This window comes from Chionomys nivalis, chromosome 4 (assembly GCF_950005125.1).
Source record: "Chionomys nivalis chromosome 4, mChiNiv1.1, whole genome shotgun sequence".
Classification (NCBI taxonomy): domain Eukaryota; kingdom Metazoa; phylum Chordata; class Mammalia; order Rodentia; family Cricetidae; genus Chionomys; species Chionomys nivalis.
Window position 1 is genome coordinate 65,119,308 of NC_080089.1, and position 18,871 is coordinate 65,138,178.

General features: G+C 42.0%; 1 protein-coding gene across 3 annotated transcripts in view; it reads right to left on the bottom strand.

The window, feature by feature from the left end:
• Trip4 (thyroid hormone receptor interactor 4) overlaps positions 1-18,871 on the bottom strand; it is a 65,292-nt gene that overhangs the window by 4,333 nt on the left and 42,088 nt on the right. For 2 of the 3 annotated variants that reach the window (XM_057767520.1, XM_057767522.1), the window contains one exon: positions 219-321. The exons of the other annotated variant lie outside the window; for it this stretch is intronic. In XM_057767520.1, the coding sequence (XP_057623503.1) occupies positions 219-321 (103 nt within the window). The remainder of the gene's footprint in view (positions 1-218; positions 322-18,871) is intronic. 3 annotated transcript variants of the gene reach the window in all.

Below are 18,871 nucleotides of genomic sequence, written 5' to 3' on the forward strand. Positions count from 1 at the left end.
AGGTAAGGTCACATGACAGAACACAGATTAATACAAATGGGTTAATTTAAGTTATATGAGCTAGTGGGACCAGCCTAAGCTAAGCCTTCATAATTAAGAAATCTCTCCGTCATTATTTTTGGGCTGGCAGCCGACAACAAAGCTTACTACAAGTGTTTTTTCAAATGTAGACAAGTAAGTTGCAAGAGAAAATGAGATCCTAAAAGATGATGACTTACAGATTTTAGGATTTCCTTTAATAGGAAACTTCACAACCATTTCCTGAGGGTTTTTGCAGATGAAAACAAATGGAGAATCAGATTCTTGACTGATGTCCGGGAACTGAAAGATAAAAAATTCAGGCTAGTTGGGACGGATTTGTCACTTTAAAGAGATCAAGGAACAGCCCAGATTTTACCTCAATCCTGATGAGAGTGCTCTCTGGTTCACAGACCAAGAGGGCTATGCTCTACAATAACAGAACTCCAGCTTTCTGAAGGTTTGATATGGTATTACACAGTCTATTGCCTGCCATCTCTGGCTTCTTATAGTGGAATCAGCTTCCTAAACAAAGGATGCCTGACATTCCTCCAGAAGGGTGGGAACTGGCCAGTCTTCTAACACAGGCAGCTGTGAGAGTCTCAGGTCTCTGGAATGTTTAGCAACACCCTAGGTTCAGCTTAATGGACGCCCTGGAAGACTTAGGAAATTCTGTCAGAAACAGCACACACAGCCATCTTCTCACTAAGGAGAAGGAAGATGATTCGTTCTGAAAGGTATGATCATGTAAAGGCTGTTCAGCTGGATACACTACAGAACTGCTTAGGGAGAAAGGTAAGCGGCAGACTTTTTTTCTGAAAAAAGTCATATCACAAAACAAATTTACACGAATACTTAAGAGGTTTTTGTCTTTTTGTTTTGTTTTGTTTTTGAAAATGCATACATGGAACCCAAGACCATGCTAGGGACATAACAACAGGTTAGGAAGCCATCATAGATCAGCAGAAATGTTCTTTAGCAATGCCCAAACAATCTGATGTTTCATTGTTTCCTATCTTAGGATGTCTAACCTATAGCATGTTTGATAAATGACTGATAGGCATGTGATCAGACTTAATAACCAGAGAAGTTCTTTTCCCAGTAATAACTATTAGAAATAGAATGTTAATTTTTACTCTTATTCACCCTTTAAGATCTATTCTCGAGCCGGGCGGTGGTGGCGCACGCCTTTAATCCCAGCACTCGGGAGGCAGAGGCAGGCGGATCTCTGTGAGTTCGAGACCAGCCTGGTCTACAAGAGCTAGTTCCAGGACAGGCTCCAAAGCCACAGAGAAACCCTGTCTCGGAAAAAAAAAAAAAGATCTATTCTCTCATAATCTAAAGGTCTAGATCCAAGAGTCTTGCTGGGCATGGTGGTTTGCACCTGTAGTCGCAACACTTGGTTAATGGAGGTAAGAGGAAGAGGTGGTAAAGGCCAGCCTTGGCTACATAGTGAGTTTCAGACCAGTCTGTGCTGCACGAGATGTGTCAAAAAACAATGACAAAAAACAAAGATCAGGGCTGGGGAACGAGGCATTTTGGCACACATCTTTAATCCCAGTACTTAGAAGGCAAAGACAGGCTGATCTCTGTGAGTCTGAAGCCAATGTGGACTACATAGTGAGTTCTAGGCCAGTCAGGGCTACATAATGAGACTCTGTCTAAACAAAACAAAGCAAGATAAACCCTGGCAGTCCAAATTATACAGCAGTTTCAGAGAAAAGAATAATAAAGAGGTAGAAAATTAAAATGTGTCTATAACTGGTGGAAGCATAAATACTTAAATTTCTTTGTTGAGCACACTATCCAAGGCGTAAGTGGGAAAATTAAAAAGAATTTTCTAAATGTTTGGTCCTGCCTATATACAATGGCCTTCAGTGAGGCAGATGGGGCATGTAGCCTGATTAAAGATAAACTTAATATCAAGTATCAGGCACAGAAGTTATAGCCATGAACAAAGTGAAAATACGCATGGTAGAGGAGCTGAGAGGATGGATCAGCGGGCACTCTGAGGTGAGTGGAGGCAAAGATCCATGCAGCTCACCAACCAACCCAGTTAAACCAATGAGCTCCAGGTTCTGAGAGCAACAACCTCTCAAAAAGGTTAAAGAGGAATTGAAGAAGACAGCCAACATGTGTAGGCCAAGGGACAAATTCCTGGGCGCAGGATCCTGCCTTCTTCCTTGTTTCAGGGACAGGGTCTCTCTTGTTTCTGTGGCTGAGCTGTATTCATAGGTTTCTTCACTCTTCTCACCTTAGCAGTGCTGGAGCTGTGACTGTAGATAGGGCTTTTTATGTGGTGATGGAACAAGATTGTGCCACTAGCCTCTACGCATGGACCACCTCCCTGCCTCTCTCTCTCTCTCTCTCTCTCTCTCTCTCTCTCTCTCTCTCTCTCTCTCTCTCTCCTCCCTCCCTCCCTCCCTCCCTCCCTCCCTCCCTCCCTCTCTCTTTTCCTTTCTCCCTCTCTTTCTTTATTTCTGTTTTTTTTTTTCGAGACAAGGCTCTTTACATAGTCCTGGATGTCCTGGAACTCACTCTACAGACCAGGCTGGTCTCCACCTCGAAAGATTGGTCTGCTTCTCTGAGTGCTAGGATCAAAGGTGTGCACTACAATATGTAACTATTCTTTTGTCTTGGCTGTCCTGGAACTCACTCTGTAAGCCAGGCAGGCTTCAAACTCACAGAGATCTGCCTGCCTCTGCTTCCCCAGTGCTGGGATTAAAGGATAAAGGATTAAATTTCAGGACAGCCAAGGCTACACAGAGAAACCCTGACTTAAAAAATCAAAACAGGGCTGGGCAGTGGTGGCGCATGCCTTTAATCCCAGTACTCGGGAGGCAGAGGAAGGCGGATCTCTGTGAGTTTGAGACCAGTCTGGTCTACAGAGCTAGTTCCAGGACAGCCTGATGAAACCCTGTCTTGAAAAAAACCAAAAAAAAAAAAAAAAAAAAAGAAAAAAGAAAGGTAAAAAACAGAGAATTTAAGAAATAATATATATATATGAATATGTATGTACACATATATATTTAAAGCACACACAAACAAAACAAAAAACCCACAATGAGATACCATGTCATACTCACTAAAATGGCTCCATGTGACAGAAACATGAAACACATAGTAGCAAAGGTATGAAGAAGCTGGAACACTTCTACAGTGCTGGTGTAAATAAAAAGTGGTCCAGCAAAAGTGGAAAATAGTTTGGAGGGTTCTCTAAAGGTTCAGCAGAGAATTATCATTATCCCCAGCAACCAGAAAAGAAGTGAAAAGAATCTCAAATAGGTATTTGATGGAGGTGGGTCTTGTATTAATCTGTTGCTTTCATTGGTTAATTAATAAACAAACTGCCTAGGCCCATTTGATAGGCCAACCCTTAGGTGGGTGGAGTAAACAGAACAGAATGCTGGGAGAAAGAAGCCAAGTCAGGAGTTGACATGATTCTCCCACTCCAGACAGACGCAGGTTAAGATCTTTCCTGGTAAGCCAGCTCGTGGTACTACACAGAATATTAGAAACGGGTTAGATCAATATGTAAGAGGTAGCCAATAAGAGGCTGGAACTAATGGGCCAGGCAGTGTTTAAAATAATACAGTTTCTGTGTAATTATTTCGAGGAATAAGCTAGCCGTGCGGGCGGCCAGGTGCCAGGAACGTAGCCCGCCGCTCCTAATACTACAGGTATTTGTAGACTAATGTTCAAAACAACATTATCTAACAACCTAGTAACAGCTGAAAAAATAATATGAAGAGTATTTTTCAGTCTGAAAAAGGAAGGGAATTCTGAAACATTCTACAACCTGGGCAAACCATGGAAACACGATAAATGAAATAAGCAAGACACAAAAAGACAAATTCTGCATGATTCTACTTAAATAATGTACTTAGAATAGAATAGGCAAATTCCCAGGGATAGAAAGTATAACAGGGGCCAGTTAGGAAAACTGAGAAGGTAAAAGCACTTACCAAGCAACACACAAAGGCAGAAGAAGCTGGGTGTAGTGGCATATACCTTTAATCCCAGCACTTGAAGGCAGAGGAAGATGGATCTTTATAAGTTCTAGGCCTGCTGAATTTACATAAAGAATTGCAGGAAAAGAAAGAAAAGAAGGAAGAGAGATAGAGAGAGAGAGAGAGAGAGAGAGAGAGAGAGAGAGAGAGAGAGAGAGAGAGAGAGAGAAAGGAAAAAGAAGATCTGACAGGGACTAGATGGCCTCTGACTTCCACAAAGATGCCTTCTGACCTCCACACACGTACCATGACCTATGTGCTTGTGCATATGCAAGCACACACGGTAAAAAGAAAGGAAGAAAGAAAAGGAAAGGGGAAGGGAAGGGAAGGAAAGGAAAGAGGAGGGGAGGGGTGGAAGTGGCTGGAGAGATTGAACCCAGGTTTGGTTCCCAGCACCCACAAGGCAGCCCACGAATGCCTGCAACTTCAGTTCCAGGGGATCCAACACCCTCTTTTGACCTTTGTGGGCTCCTGTACCTATGCGGTACACATACATACACTCATTGATACACATACATATAAAATTTTAAAAATAATTTTTAAAATTAAAATAAGTAAAATAGAGGTTACCAGGGACTGAGATGTAGGAGGAAAGAGTAATTACTGAATAGGTAGAGTTGGTGGTTAGGACAATAGGAAAGTTTGGAGATGGGTAGTGATGGTGACTATACACTGTTATGAATATAGTTGATGTCGCAGTACTGTAACACTTAAAAGTGCTTAAAATAGAAAGATCTATCTTATACAAGGTTTATCACAATAAAAATAAAACTTTAACAATTCAGGTTAGGAGCGGGGAGCTGGGTTAGGGGCTAAGAGCACTCCTGCTCTTTCAGAGGACTAGAATCCAGTTCCCAGCACCTTCCTCAGGCAGCTGAACTGCCTGTAACTCCAGCTCCAGGGACTCTGATGCCCTCTTCTGACCCTGGGCACCTAGAGGCATAAGCAAACACACATAAATAAATGAAAAAATAAATTAAATAAACCTTTTGAAAACTTGGGGTGAGTTTCTTTTCCAGGCTTGATGATTGTATGCGGTATTTGTTGGTCTGAAGTGAGAGTTTCATAAATTTGAGGTCAATATGGGGTACATAGTGGAAACTCAAGGAAAAAAAAACAAAAGAAGAAAAGGCGATTCCATCTATCTGTCCATTTATCAGGCCAAGTCATTAAAAAACCCTATCAACGATAGCTACAAAATACATCCAGCACCTATTTTGTCTCACTGTGCTATCCTGGCCTTGAATTCACAATTCCTTGTCAAAGCCTTGCCAGTGTTGAGGTTATAGGCATTGGCCACTATGCCTGATTTCTATGTAATGCTAGAAATTCAAACTCAGGTCCACATGCTTGCACAGCAAGTGCTTTAGCCACTTAGCTAACTAACAATTTTTTATAAGGAACTAGGCAGATGGCTCAGTGGCTAAGAGAGTCTGCTGCTCTTCCATAGGACCTGAGATTGGTTCACAGCACCCTCATTGGGCAGCTTACAACTGCATGCAGCTCCAGCTCCAGGGCATCTGATGCCCCTCTTCTGGTCTCTGTAGGCACCTGCACACACATGACATATACTCACACACACACATATACACATACATATAAATTAAAAAGCCAGGCAGCAGTGGTATACATCTTTAATCCCAGTACTCAGAAGGCAGAAGCAGGCAGATCACTGTGAATTCAATGACAGTTTGGTCTAAACAAGAACAGCCAAGGCTACACAGAGAAACTCTGTCTCAAAAAACAAACAAACAAAAAAGAAACATTAATTTCAAAAAAAAAAAAAAAACTTCTCTAAATATTCTAGGAAACTCAAGACAGCAACTCAGACAAGCACTTTTAAGAATTTACATTCTGGGCTAGAGTGATGGTTCCGTGGTTAATAGCACTGGCTGCTCTTCCAAAGGTTCTGAGTTCAATTCTCAGCACCCACATGATGGCTCTCACCATCTGTAACGAGGTCTAGTGCCCTCTTCTGGCCTGTAAGCATACACGCCAGGCAGAATATTGCATACACAATAAATCTTTTTTTTTCTTTTTTTTAAGAATTAACATTCTAACATAATCCATTCCAAAGATATACTAATTTGTTATTTAGGTACTCAGGAATGATGCTAGGAAAAATTGAAAGGTTTTCATTTCCCACAATTAAATTGTTTCTATAACAGAAGAAAACTTTGTATAAAAGTATAAAAATAATGCAATTCACAACAGTTTGGAGTAGGAGTCAAAAAGACTCAGGCAGCATTGGTTAGCCCTGTGTGTTGTAACAAACACAATGCAAAACTGGACCAAGGCTATGAAGTTATTTGATACGGCATGGGTGAGGTCTACCAGAAAGCTCTATTCACTTGACTTTTAATTAAATATTGGTATTTGCATGTTCAGAAGCTGTGGTGGTTCGAAAGAAAATGGCCCCCACAGGGAGAGGCACTATTAGGAAGTATAGCTTTGATAGAGCAGGGGGTGGCAATATTAGGAAGTGTGGCTTTGTTGGAGTAGGTGTGACCTTCTTGGAGGAAATGTGTCACCATGGGGGTGGGCTTTGAGATCTCCTATGCTCAAGCTATGCTGTATGGAAGGTAGTTCACTTCCTGTTGCCTGCTGGTCAAGATGTAAAACTCTCAGCTCCTTCTCAAGCACCATGTATGTAGGAATGCTGCCATGCTTCCTGCCATGCAAATAACATGCCTGATTGCCATGCCAATCAAATGATTTCCTTACCCAGTGGTGGTAGTAGCGCACACCTTTAATCAGGAGGCAGAGGCAGGCAGATCTCCGTGAGTTCGAGGCCAACCTGGTCTACAAGAGCTAGTTCCAGGACAGGCTCCAAAGCTACAGAAAAAACAAAAAACCAAAACAAAGACAAAAAGCAAACAAACAAAATGCTTTCCTTTATAAGAGTTGCCATGGTTATGGTGTCTCTTCACAGCAAAGAAAACCCTAACTAAGAAAGAAGTTTTTACTATTGCTAAATTTTTCTCAATGCCACATTTGCTTTCATAATCCCACAAGGAGGGGTTGTGACCCATAGTGTCAGAAATTGAGTTTGCTGCCATACCTGGCTTTCTAGAATGATTTTAAGTCCTCATTACATGGCTTCATCTTGCTCTTCCTTCAGGCCTTTTTCTTTTCTTTTCTTTTTTTTTCTTTTTTTTTTTTTTTTTTGGTTTTTCAAGACAGGGTTTCTCTGTGGCTTTGGAGCCTGTCCTGGAACTAGCTCTGTAGACCAGGCTGGTCTCGAACTCACAGAGATCCGCCTGCCTCTGCCTCCCGAGTGCTGGGATTAAAGGCGTGCGCCACCATCGCCCGGCCCTTCAGGCCTTTTTCAAATGTCAACTTTGACATAAATCTCTCCTGATCTCACTATTTAAAAGTTTTTTTTTTTTTTTTTTAATGTATACAGTGTTCTGACTGTATGTGTGCCTGCAGGCCAGAAGAGGGCACCAAATCTCATTACAGATGGTTGTGAGCCACCATGTGGTTGCTGGGAATCAAACTCAGGATCTCTGGAAGAACAGTCCGTGCTCTTAACCTCTGAGCCATCTCTCCAGCGTTTTTTCTTCCCCCCAGAGTTGAGGACCAAACCCAGGGCCCTGCACATAGGCAAGAGCTCTACCACTGACCTAAATCCCCAACACCATGACCCCAGTATTTAAAAGTCAGCTTTAGAATACTTGTCAAGTATGCACAAGGCCCTGGTTCTACAATCAACAAAAGTAAATAAAACAAAATGAAATTACAGCACCAATCACCCTATAAACGTAGCACTTTGAACCCTTTTTCCTATCTTATTTTTTCTCCATAGAACTTACCATTTAACATATAAATTATTTATATTTTTGTTTCAATTTACTAAGATGAAAGCTTCAAATGTGCAGACATTTTCTACAACGCCCCACTCCAGGGGCTGAGAGATGGCTCAGTGGCTAAGAGAATTTGCACTGAAAGTAACATGACTTGCCTACTGAAAGTTTCAAGTTCAGTGGGAGACACCAGATGTCCTCTGCCCCTCCTTCTGCTAGGACCAGACACAGCAAACATTAGGTAATCCATGAATATTTGTTTAATATAGTTGGCAACTGCCTGGTAGCTGAGATCATGGGCCCTTTACCACCACTTCCACTGAACTTCAGAGTGTTCACAAGAGACAGAAATGAGAAATAAAGTAGCACAGAGTTACATCATCATATACACTGAAGAGAAGTCCATTTGGATGAGCCTCATATCTGCCCCCCCCCCCAAAAAAAATCCTTGTCCTTGAAAGCTGAATACTAAGAAACACATTACATATTAAGAAGTATTTAGTTGGCTCTGGTTGTATGGGCCTCTAATCCCAGATACTGGGGAGGTTGAGGCAGAAAAGCACAAGTTCAGAGAGAGTTCAGAGAGAGCCTGGGACACTTACAGAGATTGTGTTAAAATAGAAAGTAAAATCAGGGCTGGGGATATTGTTCAAAGGTGGTTGCTTAGCATGCACAATACCCTTACTTTTGCGGGCAGCGCTATAAAAGAAAAAAAAGGGAGGGATTTGTATCTTTGGTCTGAGATTTACAAAGATGAAAATACAGCAGGCTCAGCAAGAATAAATTTTTTTTAAAGAATTATTTATTTGTTTGTTTGTTTGCTTATTATGTATACAACATTCTGCCTCCAGGTATGCCCACACACCAAAAGAGGGCGCCAGATCTCATTACAGATGGTTGTGAGCCACCATGTGGTTGCTGGGAACTGAACTCACGATCTCTGGAAGAGCAGCCAGTGCACTTAACCACTGAGCCATGTCTCCAGCCCTCAGTAAGAATAAATTAAAGGGGAAATGAAGAACACAAATAAGTTCTAATGTCACATCCACTTGAGTGAAGATGCTAGATTAAATGTCACTGATAGAGCATAATAAACAGGTCAGGAAATATGAGCTTTATTTTTTATTTTTATTTATTTAATTTTTTTGGTTTTTCGAGACAGGGTTTCTCTGTGGTTTTGGAGCCTGTCCTGGAACTAGCTCTTGTAGACCAGGCTGGTCTCGAACTCACAGAGATCTGCCTGCCTCTGCCTCCCAAGTGCTGGGATTAAAGGTGTGCGCCACCATCGCCCGGCTGAAATATGAGCTTTAGAAACAATGCAAATTTGGCCAAAGACTCCGGCAGGTGCCTTTGTTTCACTCTATGGAGACTTTTATCACAAATTCCAGCCTGAGGAGCAGTGGAGGTGTGCCTACTTTTCTTTCATGCCTTATAACTTCCTCAGCTGTCCAATATAACAGGTAATTATCTGTCAAACAGCCATTTCATCTCCTCTCAGGGGAAATTGTTCACCAGTCAGTTAGAAAACGTTTCTTTTGTCATTTTCCTAACAGGGAAGAAAAGGTTAGTACTTTTTGGCAACTACTACTGATTTAGAGACAAATAAAAATTTTTGCTCAATTCTGCAAGCCTCACTTAGTCTTTGTATTAAAAATGATCAATAGCCGGGCGGTGGTGGCGCACGCCTTTAATCACAGCACTCTGGAGGCAGATGCAGGCTGATCTCTGTGAGTTCGAGGCAAGCCTGGTTTACAAAAATGATCAATAGGGGGCTGGAGAGATGGCTCAGAGGTTAAGAGCATTGGCTGCTCTTCCAAAGGTCCTGAGTTCAATTCCCAGCAACCACATGGTGGTTCACAACTATCTGTAATGGGGTTTGGTGCCTTCTTCTGGCCTGCAGGCACACACACAGACAGAATATTGTATACATAATAAATAAATAAATATTTCTTAAAAGAAAACAAACATGATCAATAACTCCTTAATTATGCCACTCTTCCCAATAAATCCCCAAGTGAATTTTTTTGGACTTTTTCGAGGCAGGGTTTCTCTGTAGCTTTTGAGAAACTAAACTCTCTTGAACTAGCTCTTGTAGACCAGGCTGGCCTCACCACCTGGTTCCAAGTGAATTTTATATACATTTCTCTCTCTCTCTCTCTCTCTCTCTCTCTCTCTCTCTCTCTCTCTCTCTCTCTCTCTCTCTCTCTCATGTGTGTATGTGTGTGTGTGTGTATGGTGTCTGAAGTAGGGTCTTGTGCATCCTGACCAAGCACTCTACCACTGAGATACAGCTCTAGTCCATGACTTAGAAATCTTTTGCCCGCCTCCTAAGGACAAACAACAAAAGCCAACAGTCAAGAAACAAATTCACTGACAAGAACACATATTTGTTGTAGGTTTTAACTTTGGGGAAAAGTACATAATATATGAAATTAGGCTCTGAAATCCCGTTTGCTGAAAACTGCCTCCAACACTGAGGTGAGGTCAAACAGAAGCTAAAGGCCACAAGCACAGCAGATCTAAAGTAGCAGCACATCCTGAAAGCAACTGTGCTCTCGGATAAACACTGCAGGTGTTGGGAGCGGCTGCATTCAAGATGGATTTTATATGTGTATGAAACTTAAAGAATAAATAAAAGGCAGTTTTAAAAGTAGCTCTCATTTACATTTCCCTTCAAAGCAACGCAAGGAACCAGGGATGGTAGTATGGGAGCTGGGAGCTGGTAATCCCAAAACTTTAGAGGCTAGCACAGAAATAGCCTGAGCAACACAGCAAGGCCAGGCACAGAAGCAAATGCCACAATCCCAATATTTGAAGGTGCACACATAAGGATAAGAAATTCATGGGCAGGGAAGGCTGGAGAGAAGGCAATTAAGAGCGCTGGCTATTCTTCCAGAGGTCCTGAGTTCGATTCCCAGCAACCACATGGTGGCTCACAGGAGTACATACACACAGAGCACTCATATACATAAAATAAATACATAAAATCTTTAAAAAAAAATTCATGGGCAAGGAACTCAGAACCGCGAGGGGTGCACCCACACAGAGACAATGGGGATGTTCTATCAGGAACTCACCAAGGCCAGCTGGCCTGGGTCTGAAAAAGCATGGGATAAAACCGGACTTGCTGAGCATAATGGACAATGAGGACTACTGAGAACTCAAGAACAATGGCAATGGGTTTTTGATCCTACTGCACGTACTGGCTTTGTGGGAGCCTAGGCAGTTTGGATGCTCACCTTACTAGACCTGGATGGAGGTGGGTGGTCCTTGGACTTCCCACAGGGCAGGGAACCCGGATTACTCCTAGGGATGATGAGGGAGGGGAACTTGATGGGGAAGGGGGAGGGAAATGGGAGGTGGTGGCAGGGAGAAGGCAGAAATCTTTAATAAATAAATAAATAAATAAATAAATAAATTAAAAAAAAATTCATGGGCACCATTGGCTAAATAGCAAATTTGAGGCCAACCTGTCCTACATGAAACCATGCACCCCACCACAAAGGAAAAAAAATCCAACCAACCATCAGGCTACCATCCTGATGGAATGGAACATTATCTTAAAACTATGATCCTTAGTCTTCATTCCATTGCCTGTCATATGACAATTAATAGTTAATTCTTTTCTCTTCGTGCTTTATTAATACTCACTAAATGGTTATATAATATTCTGAGTAATAAAATATGGGAAATCTGTCACTTGGATAACAAAGAAGACCGGATGACAAACCAAGATGACAACTTGAATAGGTTATAAGAAAGTGAGGCCACACTAGGTCAAGCAGCTCATGTTCTCTAAGCCTTGGTTTGTTATCACAGGAAATGTTTGATTCTACCAACAGCAGGCCTATTGCTGTTGCCCTAGCCCAAGTCTACTGGCATTGCTATGAACGAGACCTTTATAAGTCCCAACCTGGACAACAGCAGTCTTTCCGGCTTCAGAGCCTTTCCAACCCATCTTCCACATCGCAGCCAATGAGTTTTCCTCAGGCAGGGCTCCTATCACCCTATTGCTTTCTACACACTCTTCCACGTTTCCCAGTTACTAGAGAAATAGATCTTTCTTCTGTGCTCTATTATCCTGGGCTATCTACTATCTGACCGCAACCTACTTTCCGGGCTTGTCTGTTGCTTCCTCTTCACACTGCCCTGCAGATGGGCTTGCCACATTAGCCACACAGACCCCGACTTCCCACCTGTGCCTTTGCTCCCATTATCTTCTCATTTTGGAATATGCTTTTCTGTCAAATAAGGAAGAAGACTTCAACAGCAAAACCTCGTTTTTTTTTTCATCTTTTTTGCCAACATTATGTAAGTTACTTTAAGTGGGTTTTTTTTTGGGGGGGGGGCTGGTTTTGAGACAGAGTTTTTCTGTGTAACAGTCCTGGCTACCTTAAATTTTCTTTGAAAGAAGGGTAATGATACTTTTTTTGGGAATTGTTTTGTTTTTATTTTATTTTAGGTGTTTGGATGTTTTGCCTGCATGTTTTTCTGTGCATCACTGTTTGCAATACCCAAAGAGGCCAAAAGATGCTGGATCCCCTGAATCAGGAGTTACAGACTCTGTGCATTACCATGTGGTTGCTGGGAACTAAATCTATGTCCTCTGGAAGAACAGTCAGTGCTCTTAACCACTGAACCATTTTTCCAGTATCTTGTTTTTTTTTTTTTTTTTTTTTTTTTTTAAATATTTATTTATTATGTATACAATATTCTGTCTGTGTGTATGCCTGAAGGCCAGAAGAGGGCGCCAGACCTCTTTACAGATGGTTGTGAGCCACCATGTGGTTGCTGGGAATTGAACTCAGGACCTTCGGAAGAGTAGGCAATGCTCTTAACCACTGAGCCATCTCTCCAGCCCTCTTGTTTTGTTTTTGACACAGGGTCTCACTGTGTATCCATGGATGGCATAGAATTTGCTTTGTAGACCAGTATGGCCTTGAACTTACTGAGATCCACCTATTTCTGCCTCTCAAGTACGGGGATTAAATTTATGTGCTACTGTGCCTGTCCTATATTTCTGTGAGGTTTAGAAAACAACATACATATACAGAATGAGTATAGCACATATTTAGTGGTTGAGAGTGATAGTTTTTTATTATTCCCCAAAGTGAAGACAAGGATATGGAATCTCTTCTAACTAAAAATTACATTTCCCTCCTCCAAGTTCTGAAAGATAATCTCTCTCACCACCTTGTTCTCTCCTCCTTCCACCCCTCTCATATTCTCAGGTCTCACAATGCAAAGCAGGCTTGAATTTACAATCCTGTAATCCTCTTTTTTTAAAAAAAAAAATTAATTATTATGTATACAATATTCTATCTGTGTGTATGCCTGCAGGCCAGAAGAGGACACCAGACCCCATTACAGATGGTTGTGAGCCACCATGTGGTTGGTGGGAATTGAACTCAGGACCTTTGGAAGAGCAGGCAATGCTCTAAACCTCTGAGCCAACTCTCCAGCCCTTCCTGTAATCCTCTTGCCTCAGCCTCAAGAATGCTGGTGGTATAGTCAGCTTTGGCTTCTTAAAAGTTACCTTGGGCAGGGGATATATGCAGTGGAACAGTGCTTGTAGAGCATGTTTGATGCTCTGGGTTTAATCCTAGCACCACAGAAAACAAATTCACTTTTTGTTTTTTGTTTTTGGTTTTTCGAGACAGGGTTTCTCTTTAGCTTTGAACCCTTCCTGGAACTCGCTCTGTAGACCAGGCTGACCTAGAACTCAGAGATCCACCTGTCTCTGCCTCCTGAGTGATGGAATTAAAGGCGTGCTCCACGACCTCCCAACCTCACTTTTTGATTGTTAATACAACTCTCTAGTAACCTCTCATGTATCCAAGGGCAGAACCTACACCTGATTTATCATCTTATTTCCTTTAATATCTACAATGGTGTCTCACTTATACTAGGACCCAAATATCTACTCATGGACGGATAATTACACAAGAAAATCTTTTTCCTTTCTATTTTGTTTTTTGGGTTGTTTTGTTTGGTTTTGTTTTTATAAGATAGGATCTCACTATATAGCCCTAGCTGGACTGGAACTCACTATATAGACCACTGCCTCCTGAATGCTGGGACTAAAGGATTATCACTCCTGGCACATAAGAAAATCTTAAGAATTATATGTTATCAAGTAAAAAGCTACTGGGCTAACAAGACGGCTCAGTAGAGAGAGGCTTTTGCTATTAAGCCTGAAGACCTGAGTTCAATCCTCAGGACCCAAGAAGTGGAAGAGAGAACTGACTTCTGGACTTGTCCTCTGAGCTCCACACACATGCACCGAGAGCCTCCTTTTGAAATACAGTTATTATCTATATACATATGTGTATGTATGTTTGTCTGTGTTTGGGTATATGTACATGTGAGCACAGGTGTTCATAGAGGCCATGCTGTATTCCCTGGAGCTAGAGCTGGAGTTATAGGCAGGTTTGGTTTGAATGCTGGGAACCAAACTGGGATCCCCTGGAAAAAAGCAGCAAGTGTTCTAAACTGCTAAGTCATCAAACCAATCACCCAAAAAATCATTAAGGTCTGGAGAAATGGCTCCACAGTTAAGACACCTGCTGCTCCTGCAGTGGTGGACTTTCATTCTTAGCCCTCAAAGGGGAGTTCACCATCAACGCTTCTAGTTCCAGGGGAACACAGTCTTCCAGGATCTCTACAGGCACCAGGCATGCAAGTAGCACACATACATACGATTTAGGCAAAATCCTCAAACATGAAATAAATACAAAAAGAGAAACAAAAATAAATATAAAACATCTTTTTAAAAAGGTTACTATTAAAAAACTACAGGATGGTGGCACATGACTTTAATCCTCGCACTCAGGAGACAGGCAGGCAGATCTCTGAGTTCGAGGTCAGCCTGGTCTACAGAGGGAGTTTCAGGACAGTTGGGGCTACACAAAGAAACCCTGTATCCAAAAAATAAAAAATAAAAAAATTATAGAGGCTAGAGATGGCTGTTCTTCCAGAGGACCCAGGTTTGATTCCCAGCATCCATGTGGTAGTTCTCAACCACCTGTAACTCCAGTGCCAGGGGGTTTGCTAGTCTTTTCTGGCCTCACAGGCACCAAGCAGTACATAGATATACATTGTTATTTATTACACAGAACATTAGAAAAAGTGGCACTGCTAGACATGAAGGTACATGTCTTTAATGACAGCACTTGGTGAACACAAGAGGGCAACACTTTGTGAGTTCCAGCCTAGCCTAGTCTATGTAGTGAGTTCCATGCTATCCACAGGTACAAGTGAGAACCTTTCTCAAAACCAAAATCAAAACCAAAATCCAAAATGGTACTATTCCACATCTTTCTTTAGAACATAAAGTGGAATGTTTTCTTGCATTAAAGCACACGTATGTACGCGCGCACATACACACACACATAGTTATAAATGCACACATATAACAAACACACACACTGTTATTCCTTAAACCATTTTTGTTTTTCATCTTTTTAAGACAGGCTCCCTCTGTAGAACAGGCTGGCCTCAAACTCACGGAAAACCACCTGCCTCTGCCTCCTGAGTGTTGGGATTAAAGGTGTACGCCACCACTGCTGGGCATCCTTAAACCATTTCCTTTTTTAAAAAAATTATTTATTTATTTTAGGTTCACTGATGTTTTGCCTGCCTGTGTGTCTATGTGAGGATGCCAGATCTCCCACAAATGGGATTACAGACAATTGTGTGCTGCCATGTGGGTGCTGGGAATTGAACCCAGGTCCTCTGGAAGAGCAGCCAGTACTCTTTTTTTTTTTTTTTTTGGTTTTTCGAGACAGGCTTTGGAGCCTGTCCTGGAACTAGCTCTGTAGACCAGACTGGTCTCGAACTCACAGAGATCTGCCTGCCTCTGCTTCCCGAGTGGCAGCCAGTGCTCTTAACCACTGAGCCATCTCTCCAGCCCTCTCCTTAAACCATTTTCAAGTGAATACTTGATACCCAAACTTCAAGCAACAATAATAACAGTATGTTCTGACCACTATGAACTCTAATAAATGTTCTAATCTTCTTAAACATTCTGATTGTACATCTTCTATCTCTTTCAAGTGAGTCTTGACCTTAAAGAAGTGCTTGAGGTCAGCTGGCTGTTAATGACATAGTGTTTCCTTTCATGTCGTGTCTTAGACAACAGCCTTATGGTCTCTTGAGAATCTTCTGAGGTATATTATGTGCAGGCAAATTCTGTCAGCAGAACTCACAGACAGATAGGACAGTGTTACTGATAGGACCTTGCACTGATTCATACCCCATCCCCTCGGGCTTTATGCACTTATTTTGGTTATTATGAGACTACAGCCCAGGCAAGTGTAGAATTCAGGGCTCTTCTTGCCTCAGACTCTTTGAGCACTACTAGCATGCACCACCACTCCCTGTTTCCCTCATAGATCTAAAAAGAGAACTAGGGATTTGGCATTTTCAAGGCCTGGTTCAAATGTTGAACATTACTTCCTTCATGTTCTAATTTCTCCCTTTTTAGATCCAGAAGACCCAGTGACAGAAGCTGGTGATTTCCATGCAATGGGAGATCTGCAGTCTTCCAGATACCAAGATGCTTAGATTTTGTTTGTTTTTCGAGAGAGAATGGTTTCTCTGTGTAGCCCTGGCTGTTCTCCAAGTCACAGAGCTCCTGCCTCTGCCTCCTGAGTGCTGGGATTAAAGGTACACTACCACCTCCTGGCACTTAGATAATCTTTAAAAAAAAAAAAAAAATGGAAGAAGTCATATTCTTCTCCTAAGAGGACTGAAATTCTACTCTTGGTGTCAGTTGCTAGATAGAGGGACCCAGTGGAATTGTCTCAGCAATTCCTTGAAGGTAGGCTCTGGTCTCTCACAGAAACCTTAACATCAAATAGACTAACAGAAAGCTGGCAGGAGAAGAATGGGTTCTGTTGGGAAGAAACAGAATAATCAATGACCTTGGAGATTTCAGACAAATCTGAATTTCTTTTGAAGACAAAGATAAAAATAGCACAAACAACACAGACGTGTAAAAACAAAGGCCACCAACTCAACTCAACTTGTTAGGTCTGGAGAACTGCTCACAACCACAGCTGCTAATGGTTATGGATTTGGCAATCAAAATGTCTTTGTTAAAAAAAAAAGTTTGAACTGCCTCACTATTGAGGTTACAAACCACAGCCTTGATGCATTGTTGCAGTCAACATCTTCCCCGCTGTTCCCCGCTGTTTTTTGAGAGTTTACATCTGCTGCTGGCAGATAAAATGCTGGCACACAGCAGGGGCTCCTTCCAAGGGAATACAGGAGAAGCTCTGAGGAGATGGCTCTTATCTACCTATCTCTCCCAGTCAGCCTGCAGCCTTTTCTTTACATTCCTTCCCTGTCTAGGTTCATCCCCTGCCATTACTCAGAGGAGAGTTGAGGGTTTAGTGGGAAGTTTTTTCTTCCTGGTACAACTTAGCCATGCTGGCTAAACTTGCCTTAAGAAGATAAAAGGCCGGGCGGTGGTGGTGCACGCCTTTAATCCCAGCAGAGGCAGGCGGATTTCTGTGAGTTCGAGGCCAGCCTGATCTACAAAGGGAGTTCCAGGACAGGCTCCAAAGCTACAGAGAAACCCTGTAAATAATAACAAACCCTGTCTCGAAAAGCCAAAAAAAAAGAAGATAAAAGTAAGTCTGTTCAGCACACAGTCTTTAAAAGGTCGTTTAGAGTATAGTGCACTAGTGGACTTGACTTTAAAAGAAACAAATCTCTTCTTACTCTTTTTAGAAAACTAAATGATCACACTATGCTAAAAATAGGGAGGCTTAGTATATTTTAATTTATCAGGCAGTCCAAGAATGTGAGGTCAGAAATAAATTACTAAGTTTCTTTGGGGAATGAAAATGCTAGCTGAAGAAAAATGTGGTCTAAGTCACATAGGAAGTTAGTTTCAACCGACATAAAATTTGTTAGTGTCACAGTTTCTCAAGGAAAATTCGACTCAGCTGGTTGATAAGAATTCATGTTGAGATGCAAAAGACACAGAGTAGAAACTGTTTCCTGGACGGTTATTGCTCAATAAGTTGGACTTAAGAGGACAAAGAAAAGCCTAACGTGCATTCTAAATTGTGCATGCTAGGACTACAGCTATGTAGTATGCACACAGACACCGAGTGTATTTGAGGAGGACAGGCAGCATCTCAGTGGTAGAGCATTGCCTAGTATGCGCAAGGTCCCAGGTCTGATTACTAACACCACTTCAGAGAGAAAAATGTTTAGGAACATTGTATTCTATCATCTACCTCTCAGAGAGCCTTAATTTGTACTTGTATATAAAAGCCTCTGAGAAACTCTATGGTAAACAAATTTGTTTAGTTCAAAGATGTTTTCCAGATGTACACTGATTTCATGTAGGTGTTACCTACATGAAGTACTTTGTGAAATCCTAGGATAGGTCTGTTTCCCCAAAATACCAACTCATTTACTTAGAAATAAGATTTAGGCTAAGGATGGTGGAGCACTTGGCTAGAATGAACAAGGCCCTGGGTTTAATCCACAGTACCATAAATCTCACACTGTGATGACTCAATGGTCAAGTACTTGCTGCTAAAGCATGAGGACCCGAGTTTGAGTCCCCAGAGTCATGTAAAGGTAAACACAGAAACATCTGTAAACCCAGATCTTCCACTCGGGGACAGCAACCATTTCTAAAGTGACAAGATCCAATGGAGCAAGAGATGCCTCAGAGGTCGAAAGAGCTTCCTGCTCTTCCAGAGAACGTGTTTGACTTCTAGCACCCAAGTTAGTGGCTCACAACTGCCTGTAACTTCAACTCCTAGGAACTGACTCCTCTGGCTTCATAACTTACATGTGCATGCACATGTGCGCATGCACACATACCTAATTAAAAAATAAGGCAGGAGCCGGGCGGTGGTGGCGCATGCCTTTAATCCCAGCACTCGGGAGGCAGAGGCAGGCGGATCTCTGTGAGTTCGAGACCAGCCTGGTCTACAAGAGCTAGTTCCAGGACAGGCTCCAAAACCACAGAGAAACCCTGTCTCGAAAAACCAAAAATAAATAAATAAATAA